General features: G+C 42.5%; 1 protein-coding gene across 1 annotated transcript in view; it reads left to right on the forward strand.

The window, feature by feature from the left end:
- Nucleotides 1-22891, forward strand: part of ITGA9 (integrin subunit alpha 9) — a 492766-nt gene that overhangs the window by 354025 nt on the left and 115850 nt on the right. The window contains exon 19 of the mRNA XM_075826987.1: nucleotides 21352-21435. Coding sequence (XP_075683102.1) covers nucleotides 21352-21435 — 84 coding nt within the window. The remainder of the gene's footprint in view (nucleotides 1-21351; nucleotides 21436-22891) is intronic.

Genomic DNA, 22891 nt, shown 5'->3' on the forward strand with positions numbered 1-22891 from the left:
ACTCAGCATTAGCGCTTACATGCAGCTTTTTCGTTAATATTGAGAGATACTTGCAGCAAACATTAGACAGCATATGGCAAAGTGCACATGCAGTCAGAGAAATGCAGGGACATCGCAGGCATTAGAGAAATGGTGGTAAAGCAAATTACAAGAACGATACACTGGAGAGAATGGTATGTATGTAATAGATTAGGAAACATGAAAGCTAGCTTGCCATAATAGAAAATAGCTACAGTATAACAAAGAAGACACGCACAACGCTGGCTTGCTGTAACGATTGCCTGAGATAGTAGTGCTAGGACGAGAACTTCCATGTGTCCAAGGAGCGATGAACTGGCTGTTTACATAAAGAGAATAAGAATTCTGAAAGCACTAAAATGTGGGTGGACCATTTTGAACTTTTTGCTGAAAACTCAGGTCCGCTTTAACATTTTCCTTCTTCTTTATGTTGCCATAATTTTTTAATGTAGTATAGAAGAATGATCGAGGCACTCACCGGAGCTGGCAAAACAGTTTCTTTATTACAAAAAGATCTCAGTCAGGATGTGGAATTGCCTACGGTCGTTTCACGTGCGTACACGCTTTCTCAAGGCCCTGGCGTCACTTCCTTCACCTGTCCTTTTATTTACATATCAGTGCAAATTGTTACATAACAAGTAAAAGTTAAAAAAGACAGGAAAATGCACAGTATACTTTTGTGATTCATGCATCTGATACATATTTATCTTAGAATGACAATACTTTAGTTATTAAATTGTATTACTTTATCTAAAAACAGCAAGGTTCATGTTAAGAACGAACTCAGATCGTTCCGGTCATTGAGACCGAGCGGTCCTAGCGCACCTGTCTGAGAAATTATCTCTGCCTCTCTTTGTAATAGAGATTTGTGTCTGTCTCCTCCTAACGCCGATGGCTTAATGTGAACTATGCCCACAAATCGCATACATCGAGCGTTATTTTCATGTTTCTCCTGCATGTGTTGTATCAACCTAGGGCATCCCTCGCATGTAATTAATGATTGTATATGTTCGCTAAATCTTATGTACATAGGTCGTATAGTTTTTCCTATATAAAATCTACCACAATTACAGATCACTGCATATACAACATATTGGGTCCTACAAGTTATTAATCCATTGATTTCAAACGTAATGCCCCCTAAAGTCAGGTTGCTTGTACGTATTATGGAATTGCAATAATTGCATTGTCCACATTTATGATTACCCTTTGGACTATTAGCTGTCAGCCCATTTTCATTACCCTTTTATTTTTGGGAAAAACGGCCCCTGACCAATATGTCTTTTAAATTTCTACATCTACAAAAGGATACTATTGGTTTCCTAATTGCGACCTCCATGAGTAATGGGTCGTTCTCAATAAGATGCCAATTTTTTCGGATACTAGTTCGAATAATATCACTCATTGGGCTATAACCGAAGGATAGAATAAATCTCTTATCTTTTTTAATAAGAGATTGTCGATGTAATGGCAGGAAGGAGGTGAAGGGAAAGTGAGCCCTAATCTACCCACCGCCCTGTCCCTGCCTACTTGCAACGACCCGCCCTAGGCGACGGGGTACAACTGGGCGGCGGTCCCTACGCTGTCTAAGTGCACGGGAGAACAAACAGGGAACACGCAAGGGAAGGGGCAGTAGCCCACGGAACGCCGCGAGGAAACGGAGCAGTGAGAATAGTCAGGACCAGGATGAAGTGGGGTATACCAACGTGAGCACGGAGAAGGAAGCAAGCCAGGGGCAAAGCGAAGCAGGTTAAGCGGAACTGCAGCAAGGCAGAAGCACGGCAGAAGCAGGCTGGAGCAAGCAGCAGTGGGGCCAGGAATCCAGAAGAATTACAAGCACTGAGGAAGAGAACACGGCAGGTAATAAAGGAAAGGGGGCGGAGCTAACTCCGACTGACCAGGCCACGATAGGCTCTCCCACTCCTGAGCCTGCCACCCTGGTTGGTGGGAGACGGTCTAACAGGTCTGGCCTCAGGTGTGGATTTATTAATCCCAGGAGTATACCTAGACGTAGTACCTGGCAGATCCCTAACAGTACTCCCCCTTTTATGAGGGGCCACCGGACCCTTACTAAGAGGACCCGGTTTAGTAGGGAAGAGAAGGTGGAACCTCCTGATCAATACCCCAGCGTGAACATCACGGGCAGGTACCCAAGTCCTCTCCTCCGGCCCGTATCCTCTCCAATGGACCAGGTACTGGAGGGAGCCCTGGACCATCCTACTGTCCATAATCTTGGCCACCTCCAATTCCACCCCCTCAGGGGTGAGAACGGGAACAGGAGGTTTCCTCGAGGGGGACCAGGACGGGGAGCAGCGTTTGAGGAGGGAGGCATGGAAGACGTCATGTATGCGAAAGGATGGGGGCAGCTCCAGACGGAAGGATACAGGGTTGAGGACTTCAATGATCTTATAAGGTCCAATAAATCGGGGAGCAAACTTCCTGGACGGGACCTTAAGGCACAAGTTCCTGGACGACAACCAGACCAAATCCCCGACGACAAACCGGGGGTTAGCAGAACGTCTACTATCAGCCTGAATCTTTTGTGCGCTCTGGGACGCCTCTAGGTTCTTCTGAACCTGGGCCCAGACTGTGCACAGTTCCCGATGAACATCCTCTACCTCAGGATTATTGGAAAAACCAGGGGAAACGGAGGAGAACCTTGGGTTAAACCCGAAATTACAGAAAAACGGGGAGACCCCTGACGAGTTACTGACCCGGTTATTCAGGGAAAATTCAGCAAGGGGAAGGAATGAGACCCAATCGAATTGACAGTCAGAGATGAAACACCTTAAATATTGTTCCAGGGATTGGTTAGTCCTTTCCGTTTGGCCATTAGTTTCGGGATGGAAGGCGGAGGAGAAGGACAGATCAATCTCCAACTTTTTACAAAAAGCTCTCCAAAATAAGGAAACAAATTGTACCCCTCTGTCAGAAACGATATTGACTGGGGCCCCATGGAGACGCAGGATGTGTTTCACAAACAAAGAAGCTAACGTCTTGGCGTTAGGTAGCTTCTTAAGGGGCACAAAGTGGCACATCTTGCTGAAGCGGTCTACTACCACCCACACCACCGACTTGCCCTGAGATGGGGGCAAATCGGTGATAAAATTCATGGAGATATGGGTCCAAGGTCTCTGGGGAATGGGCAAGGAACGTAGTAGGCCCGCAGGTCGGGACCTAGGGGTTTTGGACCTAGCGCAAACCTCACAAGCGGCGACGTAAGCCCTAACGTCTTTAGGCAACCCAGGCCACCAATAGTTTCTGGTAATGAGGTGTTTGGTGCCCAAGATGCCAGGATGACCAGATAGAGCGGAGTCATGGTTTTCCCTGAGTACCCTTAGCTGGTATTGCAGGGGAACAAACAGTTTGTCCCCAGGGACGTTCCCGGGAGCTGAACCCTGATCAGCCGCAATATCAGAAGCTAAATCAGAATCCGTGGCAGAAACGATTATACCAGGGGGTAAAATACAAGCAGGATCCTTCTCGGAAGGAGGATTGGCCATGAAACTACGTGACAGAGCATCAGCCTTAATATTCTTGGACCCAGCCCTATAGGTAACCAAGAAATTAAATCTGGTAAAGAATAGTGCCCACCGAGCTTGTCTAGGATTAAGCCTCCGGGCCGATTCTAGGAAAACCAGATTCTTGTGATCCGTAAGGACCGTTACCTGGTGTCTGGCCCCCTCCAGGAAGTGCCGCCACTCTTCAAAAGCCCATTTAATGGCTAGAAGTTCGCGGTTGCCAATATCATAGTTACTCTCCGTGGGCGAAAACTTCCTAGAGAAGTAAGCACAGGGGCGGAGATGGGTGAGGGAGCTGGTACCCTGGGACAAGACGGCCCCCACTCCCACCTCGGATGCGTCAACCTCCACAATAAATGGCTCCTCTTGGTTGGGCTGAATCAGCACGGGGGCCGAGATAAAGCACTTCTTGAGGGTCTCAAAGGCCTGGACGGCCTCAAGGGGCCAATGGAGGACATCAGCACCCTTGCGAGTAAGGTCCGTAAGAGGCTTAGCGACGACCGAGAAGTTGGCAATAAATCTCCTGTAATAGTTGGCGAACCCTAAAAAACACTGTAACGCCTTAAGGGAGGCAGGTTGGACCCATTCCGCCACAGCCTGAACCTTGGCAGGGTCCATGCGGAATTCATGAGGAGTGAGGATTTGCCCTAAAAATGGTATCTCCTGTACCCCAAAGACACATTTTTCAGTCTTAGCAAACAGATTATTCTCCCGAAGGACCTGGAGCACCTTCCTGACATGCTCCACGTGGGAGGACCAGTCCTTGGAAAACACCAGTATGTCATCAAGGTACACAACAAGAAAATTACCCAGGTAATCTCTCAGGATTTCATTAATAAAATTCTGGAAGACAGCAGGGGCATTACACAACCCAAAGGGCATGACCAGGTATTCGAAATGACCCTCGGGTGTGTTGAACGCAGTTTTCCACTCATCCCCCTCTTTGATGCGGATAAGGTTATATGCCCCCCGTAGATCGAACTTAGAAAACCATTGGGCTCCCTGAACCTGATTAAAGAGATCCGGAATCAAAGGAAGTGGGTACTGGTTCCTTACGGTGACCTTATTCAGGTTACGATAATCAATGCACGGCCTAAGACCACCATCCTTCTTCCCCACGAAGAAGAAGCCAGCACCTACAGGAGAAGTCGAGGGGCGAATGAAACCCTTGGCCAGGCATTCTTGGATATACACCCTCATAGCTTCACGTTCAGGACATGAAAGATTAAATATCCTACCCTTAGGAAGCTTGGCACCAGGCACCAAATCGATGGCGCAATCGTAATCTCTATGGGGGGGCAACACCTCGGAGGCCTCCTTAGAAAACACATCGGCGAAGTCCTGAACAAACTCCGGAAGCGTGTTTACCTCCTCCCGGGGAGAAATAGAGTTAACAGAAAGACATGACATAAGACATTCATTACCCCATTTGGTAAGCTCCCCAGTATTCCAATCAAACGTGGGATTATGCAACTGCAACCAGGGAAGACCTAATACCAGATCAGACGATAATCCCTGCATCACCAGTACAGAGCACTGCTCCATATGCATGGAGCCAACCAGGAGTTCAAAAACAGGAGTATGCTGAGTAAAATAACCATTAGCAAGGGGGGTTGAGTCGATACCTACTACAGGGATAGGATAAGCTAAATCAATAAAAGGCATCTTTAGAGACATAGCAAAATCCACGGACATGATATTAGCAGATGAGCCAGAATCCACGAAAGCACTGCCCGTGGCAGACCGGCCAGCAAACGAGACCTGAAAGGGAAGCAAAATTTTATTGCGTTTCACATTAACGGGAAATACCTGTGCGCCCAAGTGACCTCCCCGATGATCACTTAGGCGCGGAAGTTTTCCGGCTTTTTATTCTTGCGCCTGGGACAGGTGTTCAGTAGATGCTTGTCGTCCCCACAGTAGAAGCAGAGACCATTCATTCTGCGAAACTCCCTACGTTGTCGAGGGGACATGGAGGCCCCGAGTTGCATAGGTACCTCCGAGTCCTCCGTGGAGGGGCGAGGGGACGGGACCTCGGGGGGGATCGCAGAAAAGTCAGAGGGGAGCACATTGAAACGTTCAAGCTGACGTTCCCTGAGACGTCGGTCAAGTCATACTGCTAGGGCCATAACCTGGTCAAGGGAGTCAGAAGAGGGGTAGCTAACCAGCAGATCCTTCAGGGCGTCAGATAATCCTAACCTAAACTGGCACCTTAGGGCCGGGTCGTTCTACCGAGAAGCTACGCACCACTTTCTAAAATCAGAACAGTATTCCTCAACCGGTCTCCTACCCTGACGTAAGGTCACCAGCTGACTCTCGGCTAAAGCAGTCCTGTCAATCTCGTCGTAAATGAGTCCGAGGGCAGAGAAAAAACGATCAACAGAGGAAAGTTCAGGGGCGTCAGGAGCCAAGGAGAAGGCCCACTCTTGGGGCCCTTCCTGGAGTCGGGATATGATGATACCCACCCGCTGGTTCTCGGAACCTGAGGAGTGGGGTTTTAGGCGGAAATACAGTCTGCAACTCTCCCGGAAGGAGAGAAACGTCTTACGGTCCCCTGAGAACCGGTCAGGTAACTTGAGGTCGGGTTCTAGAGGTGAGGTGAGGGGTACTACTAAGGCAGCGTCACCCTGGTTGACCCTCTGGGCCAGGGCCTGGACCTGTAGGGAGAGGCCCTGCATCTGCTGGGTCAGGGTCTCGAGGGGGTCCATGATAGCGTCAGCGTAGGAGAATGGTAGACTAGGTATGGGCTTGTAATTATGTAATGGCAGGAAGGAGGTGAAGGGAAAGTGAGCCCTAATCTACCCACCGCCCTGTCCCTGCCTACTTGCAACGACCCGCCCTAGGCGACGGGGTACAACTGGGCGGCGGTCCCTACGCTGTCTAAGTGCATGGGAGAACAAACAGGGAACACGCAAGGGAAGGGGCAGTAGCCCACGGAACGCCGCGAGGAAACGGAGCGGTGAGAATAGTCAGGACCAGGATGAAGTGGGGTATACCAACGTGAGCACGGAGAAGGAAGCAAGCCAGGGGCAAAGCGAAGCAGGTTAAGCGGAACTGCTGCAAGGCAGAAGCACGGCAGAAGCAGGCTGGAGCAAGCAGCAGTGGGGCCAGGAATCCAGAAGAATTACAAGCACTGAGGAAGAGAACACGGCAGGTAATAAAGGAAAGGGGGCGGAGCTAACTCCGACTGACCAGGCCACGATAGGCTCTCCCACTCCTGAGCCTGCCACCCTGGTTGGTGGGAGACGGTGTCAGTCTAACAGGTCTGGCCTCAGGTGTGGATTGATTAATCCCAGGAGTATACCTAGACGTAGTACCTGGCAGATCCCTAACAGTCGACTCTGTTTTTTATGGTGTAATAACGATGTCTGTTTAATCTTGCTAGCTCTATTTAAAGCTTCTTTCACCAATTGTACTGGGTACCCTCTTGCTTCCAATTTTTGACTCATCTCATCTGCCTGCTCATAAAATGTCAAATCACTGCTATTAATTCGTCTTAAGCGTAGAAATTGAGCATAAGGTAAGGATTTTGTTATGTCTAGGGTGATAGCTATCATATCGCAACAGTGTGTTGGTGGCTGTAGGTTTTCGATAACCTTTAGTCTGAATTGAACCCCCTTCTATTTTTACGTATACATCCAAAAATTCAATTTCTTGATTTCCAAATTTATATGTAAAACTCATATTCGATGTGTTCATATTTAGGTATTTTACAAAATCTAAAAACTCTTGCTGTGTACCTGACCACACTACAAAAATGTCGTCTATATAACGCAGGTATAGCTGTAGGTATTTGGCATAGGGATTTAATAGATTATATATCATTTGTTCTTCAAAATCCGCTAAAAATAAATTCGCAAAAGTAGGAGCTACAGGGGTACCCATAGCCGTTCCCGACTTTTGTCGATACCAAATGTCATCAAACTGGAAGGAATTATGACTCAACACATATTGCAATGCTTCACAGATAAAATCAATGAACGCGTGATCACTTTTAGTATACTGCAATTGACGTCTAACAGCCTGTACACCGGTATCCTGAGGGATACGGGTGTATAGGCACTCGACGTCAATGCTAGCCAATTTAAAATCTTTTTGCCAACCAAAATCCATTATTATTGACAGGAAATCTTGTGTATCCTGCAAATAGGAGGGAATATTCTTTAATAATGGGCGCATAACCCAATCCAAATAGCGTGAAAGTGGCTCAGTAACTGATCCAATTCCCGCTATGATTGGACGGCCCGGAGGAGATTCAATTGATTTATGTACCTTTGGGATGAAATACCAATATGGTCTGTTAGGGAATGGTATAATTAATTTCTCTCCGAAACTTTCAGAAAAGAAACCACCCTCGACCCCTTTTCTCAATAGTGATCTCAATAACCTAAGATATAACAATGTTGGTTCATGTTTAAGGATTTCATAAACCATATTATCATCTAGCTGGCGATGGGCCTCCTGAATATAATATTCCTTGGACAATAATACTATGTTACCTCCTTTATCTGCCGGTTTTAAAATAACATTCTTGTTAGAACTTAGCCATTTCAATGCTTTCCTTTCATCTACTGATAGATTAGGATTGGCTATTGGATAAATCAAACATTTCACATCACGTTAAAACTTCTTTTTGAAATAAATCCAATTGTGAACCGGCAGGCAAAGGAGGGTTGAAAGTGGATGGTTTCCCACCCTGAAATTTTTCCATGTTATACAATTGTGATTCATAATCCACTTCTTCTATAGGAACATCCATTAGAATATGTAACATTTTTCTATCTTCAGCAGAAAAATTGTCATTTAGACTAAAACCAAGAGTACCTACAGCAACCTTCCTTTCTCCAATAGGAGGCAGTTTTGTAGGGATATTACCAGAAAATACCCGATGCAAATTCATCTTACGTATTGATTTATAAAGATCTATTTCAAATTTCGTATAATCAAATTCGGAATTTATACAATAATTGAAACCCTTTGAAAGCAGAGAAAGGCAATCTGAAGTTAAAGTGAGATCAGACAGGTTAATCACAGTGACTACATTGTTGGAAACAGGTACATCTAAACCAGATATAGACATTGCATTATTGGAAGAGCAGTCTCTTATTGTCTCCAAGAGACCTGCTTTCGCTTGACACCTGCGTTGTTGCCTCTTCTGCCTTTGGCGACCCCTTCTGATGTTCCTCCTAAAGGGTTGATGTTCCCCTCAGTTACAGGACTAGTAGAAATGTCCATCAACGGACCATGCCTGGTCACCTCTTCTCCATGGCTTGAATCTGATCCTGAATCAGTAGTCCAGTAATCAGTTGGTCTTCTGAAGTCTAAATTTTCGTATCCTCCGATTACCCCAACTGAAGATATGACCGGTATCAAAATCTCCTTTGTCTCGGATAAATTTATCTTTCTTTCTTTCCTTTATTTCCGACTGAATTGGAATAATCTTCTTGTCAACTTTTTTAATAAACATTTGGAATTGTGTTTCTGTTAATCTCATTTTTAATTCCATTTTTGCTTTTCCAAGTTGTTCCTTTATAGATGTATATTCTTTTTCGGTACGGGTCAGTATTAACTCCGTTAAATTTAGTGAATGTTGTACATGCAGTTGTTTCCACCGTGCAGCAAATTCCACATCATCTTGATACTGCGAGATCTCCTTGTATATACGCAAGCCTCTGGGTGATCTATTACAATCTTTGTAAGATGGTAAGGAGTTGACAGTCCAGAACAGTTTAACTTCCTTTTCAGACAGGAACATGACCTTGTTCTCAAGAGCTTTTGTGCCCATCACCTGCAACTCATCCTGGAGATTGCATTGTGCAAAAAACGCATCCACATCCATACGACCTGCGATCAACGCTGCTGAATCCAAAGTAGCCAAGGGCTCCACATGATCCACTGGGTTATTTTCCATGGCTGGTTTTTCCAGCGTGCTCTAGCCCGAAATACACTGTATTCAATGAAATAAGAAGAAGGAAAAAATGCTGGCACTGCTTAAACCGCACAATCAGAATAGGAATAGGGTTTCAATTATTGTATATATTCCGAATTTGATTATACGAAATTTGAAATAGATCTTTATAAATTAATGCGTAAGATGAATTTGCATCGGGTATTTTCTGGTAATATCCCTACAAAACTGCCTCCTATTGGAGAAAGGAAGGTTGCTGTAGGTACTCTTGGTTTTAGTCTAATGACAATTTTTCTGCTGAAGATAGAAAAATGTTACATATTCTAATGGATGTTCCTATAGAAGAAGTGGATTATGAATCATAATTGTATAACATGGAAAAATGACAATATGTGTTGAGTCATAATTCCTTCCAGTTTGATGACATTTGGTATTGACAAAAGTCGGGAACGGCTATGGGTACTCCTGTAGCTCCTACTTTTGCGAATTTATTTTTAGCGGATTTTGAAGAACAAATGATATATAATCTATTAAATCCCTATGCCAAATACCTACAGCTATACCTGCGTTATATAGACAACATTTTTGTAGTGTGGTCAGGTACACAGCAAGAGTTTTTAGATTTTGTAAAATACCTAAATATGAACACATCGAATATGAGTTTTACATATAAATTTGGTAATCAAGAAATTGAATTTTTGGATGTATACGTAACAATAGAAGGGGGTTCAATTCAGACTAAAGGTTATCGAAAACCTACAGCCACCAACACACTGTTGCGATATGATAGCTATCACCCTAGACATAACTAAATCCTTACCTTATGCTCAATTTCTACGCTTAAGACGAATTAATAGCAGTGATTTGACATTTTATGAGCAGGCAGATGAGATGAGTCAAAAATTGGAAGCAAGAGGCTACCCAGTACAATTGGTGAAAGAAGCTTTAAATAGAGATAGCAAGATTAAACAGACATCGTTATTACACCATAAAAAACAGAGTCAACAATCTCTTATTAAAAAAGATCAGAGATTTATTCTATCCTTCGGTTATAGCCCAATGAGTGATGTTATTCGAACTAGTATCTGAAAAAATTGGCATCTTATTGAGAACGACCCATTACTCATGGAGGTCGCAATTAGGAAACCAATAGTATCCTTTCGTAGATGTAGAAATTTAAAAGACATATTGGTCAGGGGCCGTTTTTCCCAAAAAGAAAAGGGTAATGAAAATGGGCTGACAGCTAATAGTCCAAAGGGTAATCATAAATGTGGACAATGCAATTATTGCAATTCCATAATACGTACAAGCAACCTGTCTTTAGGGGGCATTACGTTTGAAATCAATGGATTAATAACCTGTAGGACCCAATATGTTGTATATGCAGTGATCTGTAATTGTGGTAGATTTTATATAGGAAAAACTATACGACCTATGTACATAAGATTTTACGAACATATACGATCATTAATTACATGCGAGGGATGCCCTAGGTTGATACAACATATGCAGGAGAAACATGAAAATAACGCTCGATGTATGCGATTTGTGGGCATAGTTCACATTAAGCCATCGGTGTTAGGAGGAGACAGACACAAATCTCTATTACAAAGAGAGGCAGAGATAATTTCTCAGACAGGTGCGCTAGGACCGCTCGGTCTCAATGGCCGGAACGATCTGAGTTCGTTCTTAACATGAACCTTGCTGTTTTTAGATAAAGTAATACAATTTAATAACTAAAGTATTGTCATTCTAAGATGAATATGTATCAGATGCATGAATCACAAAAGTATACTGTGCATTTTCCTGTCTTTTTTAACTTTTACTTGTTATGTAACAATTTGCACTGATATGTAAATAAAAGGGCAGGTGAAGGAAGTGACGCCAGGGCCTTGAGAAAGCGTGTACGCACGTGAAACCACCGTAGGCAATTCCACATCCTGACCGAGATCTTTTTGTAATAAAGAAACTGTTTTGCCACCTCCGGTGAGTGCCTCGATCATTCTTCTATACTATATTTAGCTGGTTGTGCTACACTTTCGATGAGCAACTCCGTGGCAACTTACCTGCAACTATCCAAATAGAAAGAAAGCCACTTTCCATATTCCTATTCTGATTATGCCGTTTTAGCAGTGCCAGCCTTTTTTCCTTCTTCCCATTTCATAATTTTTTAATGTCCTTTTATTTTTTAAGGATGCTAGAAGACTTTACGTATTTTCCAGGAATTTATGCAAAGTGAAGGTGAAATGTAGAAACTAAATTTTTTTGTAGATATTCAATTTTAAGGCCTTGGCACACAGTCATGTAATTACGGACGAAATCTAGCACAATTGCAGACGCCCTGAGGTCAAATAATAAAATAAACCCCTGAGAAGTGAGCCAATTTTGTTAACTACACTTTTTAATGCATTTGTCAAGGGGTGTAATGAGAATTTTGACCTTACATGTGTTTTGCAGAAACTAATGCGCAGCGGATGATGCAAAGTGAAAATTGCAATTTTTCCACTGATATACCAAAAGTGTGCAATATGTTGTGCCCAGTAGGGTTGTCACGATACCAGAATTTGGACTTCGTTACCGATACTTCATGTAGTATTGCGATACTCGATCCCAAAACGATACTTTGCCAACAATACTAATAAAAAAAAAAGTTCTTCCATTTTCTGATGTGAGGCACGTGGCGTGATGAATTTTGAACCTCCATGTGCCTCACATTAATAGTAATTAACCCCATCATGTTCCTTAGTCATAATGGACAACATTGGGTTAATGTGTGAGGTACATGATTGGGACATATGTAGACACATGGAGGTTCAAATTTCATAATACCTTGCGCCTCACATTAATAATTTGAAAGAAAGCTTTTTATTTAGATTTTATTTTATTTTATAACAGCGTAAACATCATAAATGACACTATAAATTTGTTATTACGGTCGCGTCGATACCGAATATGTGTATATTTTATGTATTGAGACTTGTGTATTTTCTTTTTTATTTAACATTACTTTATTTATATTTTACTTTTTTATTTTTAAACTATAATGTACTGGCATATATCTATATGCCAGTACATTAGTCTGTGTTCTGATAGTACACAGGCAGTTGTTAGGACATACCTAAGTATTCCCTAACAACAGGAAATATCAGCAGACAGCCCTGGGGTCCTTCAATGGACCCTGGGCTATCTACCCATATATGGTATGTCCCTCAATCGTGTCACAGGGATTCCATGTGAGGCAATCCGAAGGGCACCTCCCCCTGCTCATTTACCCCTTGTGTAGTCAGATTTGATCGCAACATTCAGAGGAATAGCGACGGAGGTAAGAGGTTTCCCTGATCTCCACCGTTAGAGCGGTGCTACAGCTGTGTAATACAGCCATTGCCTTGCTCCTGACAATAAGTGTGTGCGCGCAGTCAGCATAAGGTGATGCGGCCGGCGCTGAACTAATGAGCGGCAGCGCAGGCACAGAAGACAGAACATGGGGCTGTTTTGTAGTGATCCCGGCATGTTATGTCATCAGTGCCAGCGCTGATTAGTGCAGCGCTGGTCACATCACATCATGCTGACCGCGCGCTCATACTTGTTGTCAGGAGCGGGGGCACAGGTTAGTATCGAAATACACGAATAAACGGTATTGAACCGTTTGAGGGTGCACGGTATCAAAACAGTATCGAGGGTTTGATGCATCGTGCAACCCTAGTGCCTAGCTTGTGACACTGAAGGGACTGCAGGGACACCCCATAAATTGTTAAGCGGGATCCCTTGGGTTTGGCAATGCTTAAGGTAGGGAGTGCCATTTGTCGCTAGGAGCACAAAATTTGCTTGGTACACGTTTCGTCCCTGGAAAAAAACAGTGTATTGTCTAGCTTTCACTTTGGTACAGAGAAGTGTAGGCAGAATCTGTGTAGTGTCCTTTCATATGTGAGCTAGTATCAGCCTGTGCTGGAGCCATGCTGTTGTGCAGCAACAATAGAGGTCACCAGCACAGACTCTGCCTACGATCCTCCACATTTAGAAGTTCTGCGCTTGTTCTGTGTTCTATCTTGCCTCCTATGGCCCTCACTAGGGATCCCTCCTATTTCTCTTGAAATAAAAGCAAAGAAAGGGACTATCCAGAGTTGCCAACTGTCCCTAAGATTACTGGAATGTCCGTAAAAATAGAGAACTTTTTTTCCAGTGTCCATAAAAAAAATTTATTCGTCCGTAATTTATTTTTACATTGGAGGAGCTTGTACAGATTGTTGGGATTGTAATATCCATAGGTTGGGGTTGTGACCTATATGCACGGGCAGATCGTCAAGCCAAAAATGTTGCGTGCCTCGCAAATGGTGCTGCCTTGTACATCCCCTTTCAGAAGCTCCCTGATGTCCCTTCTCAAAAGTTGGAAAGTATGACATATAGGATATGCAGTGACTATGGGAATATAAGGGGTGTGCCATGACTTTTCTGATATAGGGCTCTCCAGTGACTATGGGGATAATGGGCTTTGCAGTGACTATTGGGATATAGGAATGTATAGTGTCGATGGAGATATTGGGCTTTGAAATGACTATGAGGCAATAAGGGTTCAGGCAGGTGAAGTGAATGAGGTGTAGTAACTGCAGGAGTGAGAAGGGGGCACTCTGCTAACCTGAAGCCTCCCAGAGGATACTGCAAAAAGGGGAAGTTTATCTATATTTGTGTAGGTGTGCAGATTTGTATGTGGGTGTGTATAATGGTATTTCTGAGTGGAGTGCATGGATATAGGCTTCTAGCTGTGAAAGGATTTTGACTGGGCCTATATGAATGGGCCTTGGCATGTGAATGAGTGAATAATTGTCAATATGTATGCACTTTATGGCTGAGTATTGTTAAGTTAAATTATTTGCACACTGTGCTGCCCTGTTATTTCTAACTGTATGGCCCTTTGGTCACATCCACCGTACTCGTACGGCAGATGTGCACTGTCATAATATGGTGCAAAATCAGAAGGTAAATCCGCACCACACCCGGCGGGTGCGGGCTGTTTCATACAGCAGACACCTGCCTACAATGGCTGGGAGATACCTCCTATCTCGGCCCTTTAATCCCTCAGCCACTGCAGTAAATAGCTACCGTGGCATCTGAGCTGTTAGACAGAGGGAGGGGGCTTCATCTGTTTTTCCAATCACCGCTCCAGGTCTGCTTTCTGTGTGCGAAAAGGTCAATATGCTGCATTACATAAGGATAGCTGTTATAATAAGAGTTAGTCCAAATGGAGCGGTCCTGACCCGGTCGGGACGCGACTAACAACAGCGCCGGCAGCATGTTCAGCACGGCTGTCAAATAGCCTGTTAATGGCCAAGTTATTGCGGGTAGAACGGCTCTTTACCTGCAAAATCGTGTGGCCATTAATTAATACACCCTTAATGACCGCACGATTTTGAATGTACCTAAAAAGTCTGACATTGGCAGGACCGATTGCACAGTGTTAGACTGTATAGGAACATCCCCAACTAACAAGGTGAATGGTAACACCCAGTTGTCAATTTATTCATTACATTTTCGGAGAAATAACAGTGGAAGGGCACAATACAGAGTTAAAAGGAAAGATGCTCTGGAATTGTTATTTCAAGGATAATACAAGTAAACCAGATATTTTAGGTGAGGTTCTCTTTAAGCTTGCACATTAGGGCCTGTTCACATCAGCGTTCGGTTTCCATTGACGGGTTCCGTCAGAACTTTCCGTTGGAAGAACCCATCAGCGGAAGGGCAAATGAAAACCATAGCTTCTGTTTGCATTACCATTGATTTCAATGGTAATGCTTCTGTTGCTAATGGTTTCCGTTTGTTTCCGTTCCGTAAGGTTTCCGTTGTTTTGGCTGAAGGAATATTGCAGTCGACTACGCTATTGATTCCACCAGAAAAAACTATGGTACTGAGCATGTGACAAATGTTTGGATAGCATGTCCTGTGCCTGTATCAGTCAATTACAGGAAAGAGAATAAATGACTAAATCACTCCAGTGATAGATCTCTTTCTCTCAGGAGGCTGCCCCTTCCATTTCATGCTAGGAGATGAAAGGCGGTGTAAATCACGCACATCCTCACAGACAAATCAAACAAGCAAGACACAGATACCACTTTCATCAATGCTCTTCTGACTATGTCATGGGTGGGACTGATGAAAACTAATGGGCTCTATAGGACTAAGTAATATGTTTATAGTGGGAGAGGCAATACTGCTTAGTAGAAGAACACAATCCAAATGAATGCAAGGTTGGAATATATATATCTTGTATCCTTTCTTTCTGTACAGTAATGTTTTACCTAGCAATCTTTGTAAAGTGTCTGTAAGATGAGAGTGGATTCAGGAACACACAGTATGGGCATATATGATGCAACCAATAGCATTGCAGTTGTCACTGTGAATGTTCAAGTATGAAAATAGATGCGAATATCTCATAGCACTCTATGGGTTAGTCCACACGTAACAGATTTGCTGCAGAAAATTTCTGCAGCACTTCCGCATAAACTAGTAGACAATTTGCTGTGGAAAATCCGCACAATTTCATGATTTTTTTTACTGCGGAAAATAGTGCAGATTTTGCTGCGTTTTTTTCAAGCCTGTGTGATGGTAATATTTCTTCAGAAAAATGCAGGAAATCAGTGCACTTTCCGCAGCAATGATTGACATGCTGCGGAACTAAAATTATGCACCGCAGGTGAATTTCTGGACTGAATTTTTATGCATCGGGTGGATGATTTTTGTTGAATCACACCCACTTTGCTGATACTGTATTCCGCTGCGTATTTTCAGTCCGTAATTCTGGACAGAAAATACGCAGTAATTACATGTGGACAAGCCCTTTCTCTTTATACAATATGACCCTAAGGCCATGTACACACAGCTGACTTCCCTTCGTATTTCGGCGTAAAAAAGGCATGTATTCCGTACAGAAATACCCATGTGCAATAGGGTCCCATTGGCTTTAACGGAAACATTTTTCACAAGCGGAATTAAAAACCACATTATGAAAAAAAAGTTACCTTTTGACGCGTTTTCTGCATGAAAACTGCATCTAGTAGCCACACGCGGATTAGCCCCATTGAATGGAGCTAATCTGCGTGTGGTTCTCGCAGATTAGCTGCAAATCTACTGCAGAAATTCAAACTTGTATTTCTGCCACAGATTCTTGGTCAAATCCAAATTGGATTTTTCCACTTGTCAACATGGCTTTAGAGTGTGTGTCTATGTCTATACACCGGATAGATGCACAGGTGAATAAACATACAGAATGGATAAAAGTAAATGACCTGCTTTGAACATCATCCCTTTTTTTCATTGGTGCTGCCCCAAAAGTTAAATGCCGACAGATTTTCACTTCTTTAGGCTGGTTACACACACACTGTTTTGACACGTTTTCCACTGCTTTTTTTTTGTGTTTTTTAGGGATTTTTTTTGCTGTTTTCGGGGTCATTGGCGTTCTTATCAAAATGCAGCATGCTCTATGTATGACATTTCTTTAGACTTTTTTCCCATTGGCTTCTCTACAAAAATGTCTGAGAAAACACTTGTACAGAATCACACGCAATAAAAAAAAAGGCCCTAAAAACACATGTAAAAAACAGCATAGAAAACACATGTGACATTTAAAAAAAAGTAATAATTTATATGCATTTTTTTATTCAGTTATTTAGCCAGACAAAAACCCTGTGTGAAGGAGGCCTAAGGCACAGTAGTTCTATCTTCTAGGGAGTCTGTCAGGGGATTCACCCTACTAAACAGCTGACACCGCAATTGGGTAACGGATTAGGAACATATTATTGTTAAAGATGTAACTACTTGCATCAGTGTAAAAAAATAAGTTTTATTCTGCTGCGCGCCGTGTCCTTCGAAACAGGAAGTTTATAGCATCTAGCGCTTCAACTTCTCCCCTTCTCTATGCAATTGATTGACGGCTCTGGTTGAATGACGATGAAGACAAGCAGAGCCATCAATCAACTGCAGAGCGGAGCGGTTGGAGCGCTAGATTCTGGACACTTCCTGGTTCGGAGGACAGAATAGAAACGTATTTTTTTACACTCTAGCATCTTCAGCACCGGTATGTTCCTAATCCATTACCCGATAGCTACCTAGCGGTGTCAGCCGATTGGTAGCATAAGATTTTCTGAAAGACTCCCTTTAAAGAGTGTTCACTATTGAGTATAATCTGCCGTGGCTAAAGACATTTCTCAGAACAGAAATTGTTGCTCCAACATCTATAAATGTAAGGGTATGTTCACACGGCCTATTTTCGGCCGTTTTTCGGGCCGTAAATGCCCGAAAAACGGCCGGAAAAATCAGAAGGAGAATGACTCCAAATATCTGCCCATTGATTTCAATGGGAAAACGGTGTTCTGTTCCGACGGAGCGTTTTTCGCAGGACTCTTCTTGGGATGTTTTTAGAGCCGTTTTCCATAGACTCTATTGAAAAAAGCTCCAAAAACGGCTGTAAAAAATGCAGCAAAAAACAGAAGCGTAAAAAGACGCTCCGTATGAACTAAATGCTGTTTTTCCCAATGATTTCAATGGGCAGATGTTTGTAGGTGTTGAGCTTCCGTTTTTTGAGCCGTTTTTCATCGTTTTCAATGGAAAATCAGCTCCAAAAAACGCCTCAAGAAGTGACATGCTACTTCTTTGATTTCAATGGGCAGATGTTTGTACGCGTTCAGCTTTTGTTTTTTGAGGCGTTTTTCGAGGCGTAAACGCCCCAAAATACGCCTGTAAACATTGCGTGTGAACATACCCTTTGGGTATGTTAACACGCAGTGACCAAAAACGTCTGAAAATGCGGAGCTGTTTCCAGGCGAAAACAGCTCCTTATTTTCAGACGTTTTTGTAGCAACTCACGGTTTTACGGCCGTTATTAGAGCTGTTTTTCAATGGAGTCAATGAAAAACGCCTCCAAAAACGTGCCAAGAAGTGACATGCACTTCTTTCTCACGGGCGTCTTTTTACACGCCGTATTTTGACAGCGATGCGTAAAATTAAGTCTCGTGGGAACAGAACACCGTAAATCCCATTGAAAGCAATGGTCAGATGTTTATAGGCGTAATGGAGCCCTTTTTTACAGGCGTAATTCGAGGCGTAAAATGCCCAAATTACGTCTGAAAACACTGCGTGTAAGATACCCTTAATGTCAAAAGCAACATAAGGCATGCCAAGCACTTGCATTCTTAGCAGATTATTGGTAAAATCCGTTTTAGTGCCCATAAAGAACATACAAGGTGCTCAGCGTAAATACAGTCACTGAAATATCTACAATATTATTTTTAAGGAAGTACATTAAGTATGATATTTGCATGGATGTTTTTTGTTTTCTATTCATTATTCATTAATAAAGGTTCACATGATCTAATTATTTGCCAATTCACGTGAAATTTGCTTTTACAAGACTTGGCTTGACATGATTAACCAATTATGTAGTCTACTTTAATTACCGTTCTTCCCACAACTAAGATGAATTGATGATGTTGATGACGTCAATCAGGCTCTTGTGCTATATATAACTGTTACTTGAACTGTTTGCATACTATGGTAACTAGAAGTGTGATTTCCTCTTCTTGTTTTTACATGGGAAAGTGCATTTGTAGGCATGTTTCTACCAATATCATAAAAGAGTATAAAATCATAAAAGTGTTACAAACCCCTTTAAATGGTTTAATTGCTTGTTTCACACGCAAAGAAAGCTAAAGAAGTAAAACTGAATTCAAGGGGTATTCCAAAAATTATTCTAGAATCATGATGTGACCTTAGTACTTGTATCGCAATATTGCCACCTTGCTTTGAATTCTCTTAAAAGGTTGCATAGCAACTTATTCTTAGAGAAGTCAGAATACTTCTCAAACGTTGAGGTTGTCCATTGTATAAGTCTAAATATGCCTTGAAAGTTACCTGTAGAGTCTGCCCTGGAACAAAACGATGTATATTTTCCTCTTTAGCTCTAAGGTCCTTTTAGGCTGGGTTCACACGACCTATTTTCAGGCGTAAACGAGGCGTATTATGCCTCATTTTACGCCTGAAAATAGGGCTACAATACGTCGGCAAACATCTGCCCATTCATTTGAATGGGTTTGCCGACGTATTGTGCAGACGACCTGTAATTTACGCGTCGTCGTTTGACAGCTGTCAAACGACGACGCATAAATGGACTGCCTCGGCAAAGAAGTGCAGGACACTTTTTTGCCACGTGATTTGAGCTGTTGTTCATTGAACTCAATGAAGCACAGCTCAAGATTTACGAGCGTCTCAGACGGCTCGTATATTACGAGGAGGAGCATTTACGTGTGAAACAAGGCAGCTGTTTTCTCTTGAAAACAGTCTGTCTTTTCACAAGTAAATGACAGCTAGCGTGTGCACATACCCTTATGTGTTTGCTGTTGATGAAGAACAATGTGCAGTCCGACAGATGTCCATATGGACTTGACTTTCTAGTACTACACATCAATAGCTCTTATAATTTTACTCAGTGTTGTACCTAACTAGTGCTGCTTTTCCAGCTCCCCCTCACACAGTCATAGCATTTGCCTGCACTATGAGGAGCTCACTTCATTCAGAACTTTGTAACCCCCATTCAACTCTGTAATCGTTGTTTAAATCCATATGCAGTTAGCTCCCCCTAGTTGTGGCTGCAGGCAGCCAAGATTTTATCATTTAATTCTATAGGGGGAGATGTATTAAGACTGCGCCATTTTTAATTAAAAAAACAAGCTGGAGGCAGACACAACAAATTTATTAAGAGACACATGCCTCTTCATTAATTTGATGCTACTTTGACTGTCCGTGAGACACTGAATGAAAACTGGCTTTCCACTATAATTTACACCAATTTCTGGCTTACATGACAGTAAATACATCGGGCCCCAGTGATCATGCCCCATACGCAAAGCTCCAACCACAATTGTAGCGACTTTTGGGCCAATGGCATCATTAACTTCCTCCCATAATAAAAACAAAATAGTACATTTGCTGGGGCTTTCCATCCGGGAGGTGGGGTCCAGCCTACATTTTAATATGGGGCCCCCATGATATGACACTAATTGAAATGGGCAATATATCCCTTTTTATGCTGATGTCATTAATAGGCATGGCAGTCAAATAAATACTGTATAAAAAAGAAAACACAAAAGCAATTCGAATGATATCGTCTGGTCTAAAATACGTATTGAGTATTGAATAGGTGACTGATCACCTGATTGGGATATGTTCGGTACACAACACCCTTTTCTGCATACAAAAAAATAGAAACCGTTGTTGTCTGACCTAGGTAATTGATGCCCGCTAAAAAAATGTGAGCTGGTATAAAATAAATGGGCTCTGTAGGTGCTGCTTCTACATTTATTTATAATGCTATTGCAATCATAGTATCTACCCCTAATGCTGAGATCTCTTCATTTCTGGGATCTCCTCCTTATTGGCCCAACTAAATTTGTCAAGAAGCAATACTGGTTTCCTTCTCACTCCATGAGGATCCAAAAAGTAGCAGTGCCTACAGAGTCCATTCATTCTATACCAGCTCAACATTAATAGACATGGGGACATAGTGGCTCGATAGTTAACACTGTTGCCTTGCAGTAGTGAGATCCTAGGTACAAATCTGACAAGTTGCAACATCTGCATAGGGTACTGATTTGTTCTCCTCTTGATTGCGTTAAAATTGCCAAAGTCCTTTGTTTTCCTTCCAGCACCAAAAACATACATCCTATGAAGTTAGCCTTAGTGTGCTTCTAAGATATGAAATTTACATGTTGAGCCCTCTGATGAAGATTCCAAGTACAGTCTTCGTAGTAGTGCTGAATCTGTTGGTGCTATCTACATAACAGTAAATAAATGAATAATGTTGTAATAAATCCAAGTCCAAGAGACGTTGCTTGTTTGTTAAGATAATGTTTTTCCCTTTTGTAGGAAGAACAAGGAATTTCCTGTGAGTTGGATGATGAGTATCTGAAATGCAGCGTGGGATTTCCATTCATGAAGTCACGGTCTAAGGTAAGCTGCTCAAATCAGACTCTTGTGGTTATACAGTATTACGACAACTGCCACATTTCGTAACTTTTTTTTAGTTATTATGGTTTACTGTAACTATTACTACTGCATATAGTATATTCAGGAGGACCTGCAATATTTATTCATTAAAATCTAACTTCACTTCAAACTTAAATGGAATTAACCTTGTTAATACCTGGCTTCTGCTTACATCACAACAGTCAAGACCATGACCAAAACTTTTTCACATTCAAGATCACATCTAATAACAATTCTTTACTTCATATTCTGGAGTTTTGTTAATATGAATTACATTTATGCTCACCTCCAATATAATACCTATCCACTTCCCAGGGCTGTGTTACTGTCACATCACGAAAAAGACAAAGCTAGTGTCCTGCCGCTCAGGTCGGACATCAGAGCTGTAATGCTGGCAGGACCCACAAAAATGAGTCCAAAAATTGCCTCTTAGTAGTCATTCCCTGGATCTGCACAATGGCCCTATTATTATTGTGGCCCTATTATTATTCTTCAGAAATTGAGCCCATTTATTTAATGTAAATAAAACTGTATAAACCACATTTAGTCTTTTGTTTCCACATTCAGCGGGGACCCACTAAGTATATGGTATGAATTCCAAAGATCTATGAGCCATTGTGTGTGAGAAAGGGGGATAACATAATCTTTATGCTGAAAAAGGAATATGTAATACCCCCAAGTGCCCACAAAGAAAACGATGGGTTCCAAAACGGGGAAAAGGAGCACATGGGGCCTTGACCATTTGTTTGTATGTGGCCCAGATACTACTGCTGGCAGCCCTGGTCTTGCTCACCTCCACTTTATAATCAGGGTTATTGACACTTTATAATCAGGGTTATAAATCAGGGATTTATGTAACTCAACAACTGACCTATACGTGATTCTGACGCAAGGGTGGATAGCTAAAGCGTGGTTCCGGAGAACTCTGGCCATACCTTATGTTTCCACTGTTATTTAGGAATCAAGAAAATGCAGATGAAGGAAGCGCTAACAGTGCAGAAGTTGCACTAATCTATTAACGGCACACTACACTAATTACATAGTGTGCCGTTCTATTATCAAGTGTACTAGGACGGCACGCTATGTAAATAGCATGGTACTCCGTGGTGAGCTACGTAAAATAGAGTAGCGCGCCGTCTGTACTGTTGGCGCATGCTACATCTGTATTTCTAAGTTGTTGTGGTATTAGAATTGGACGTTTCCTTTGTGGCCAAATCAGAAATCTTCTTGCTAATAACCATCACTGCAGTATTGGGGCTATAGACATCTGAAAGGGGCAGCATGCCTGGCTAATTCAGCACATGGGCATGTTCTATAACTGGGGTAGCAACATATGTTATTGATTTGCTACCTCATCTAATTTTTCTACTCACATAATCACAACAGTTTGGTTTCTATGACTTGCATCATGATGTGGTCT

Source organism: Rhinoderma darwinii, chromosome 5 (assembly GCF_050947455.1).
Source record: "Rhinoderma darwinii isolate aRhiDar2 chromosome 5, aRhiDar2.hap1, whole genome shotgun sequence".
NCBI lineage: Eukaryota > Metazoa > Chordata > Amphibia > Anura > Rhinodermatidae > Rhinoderma > Rhinoderma darwinii.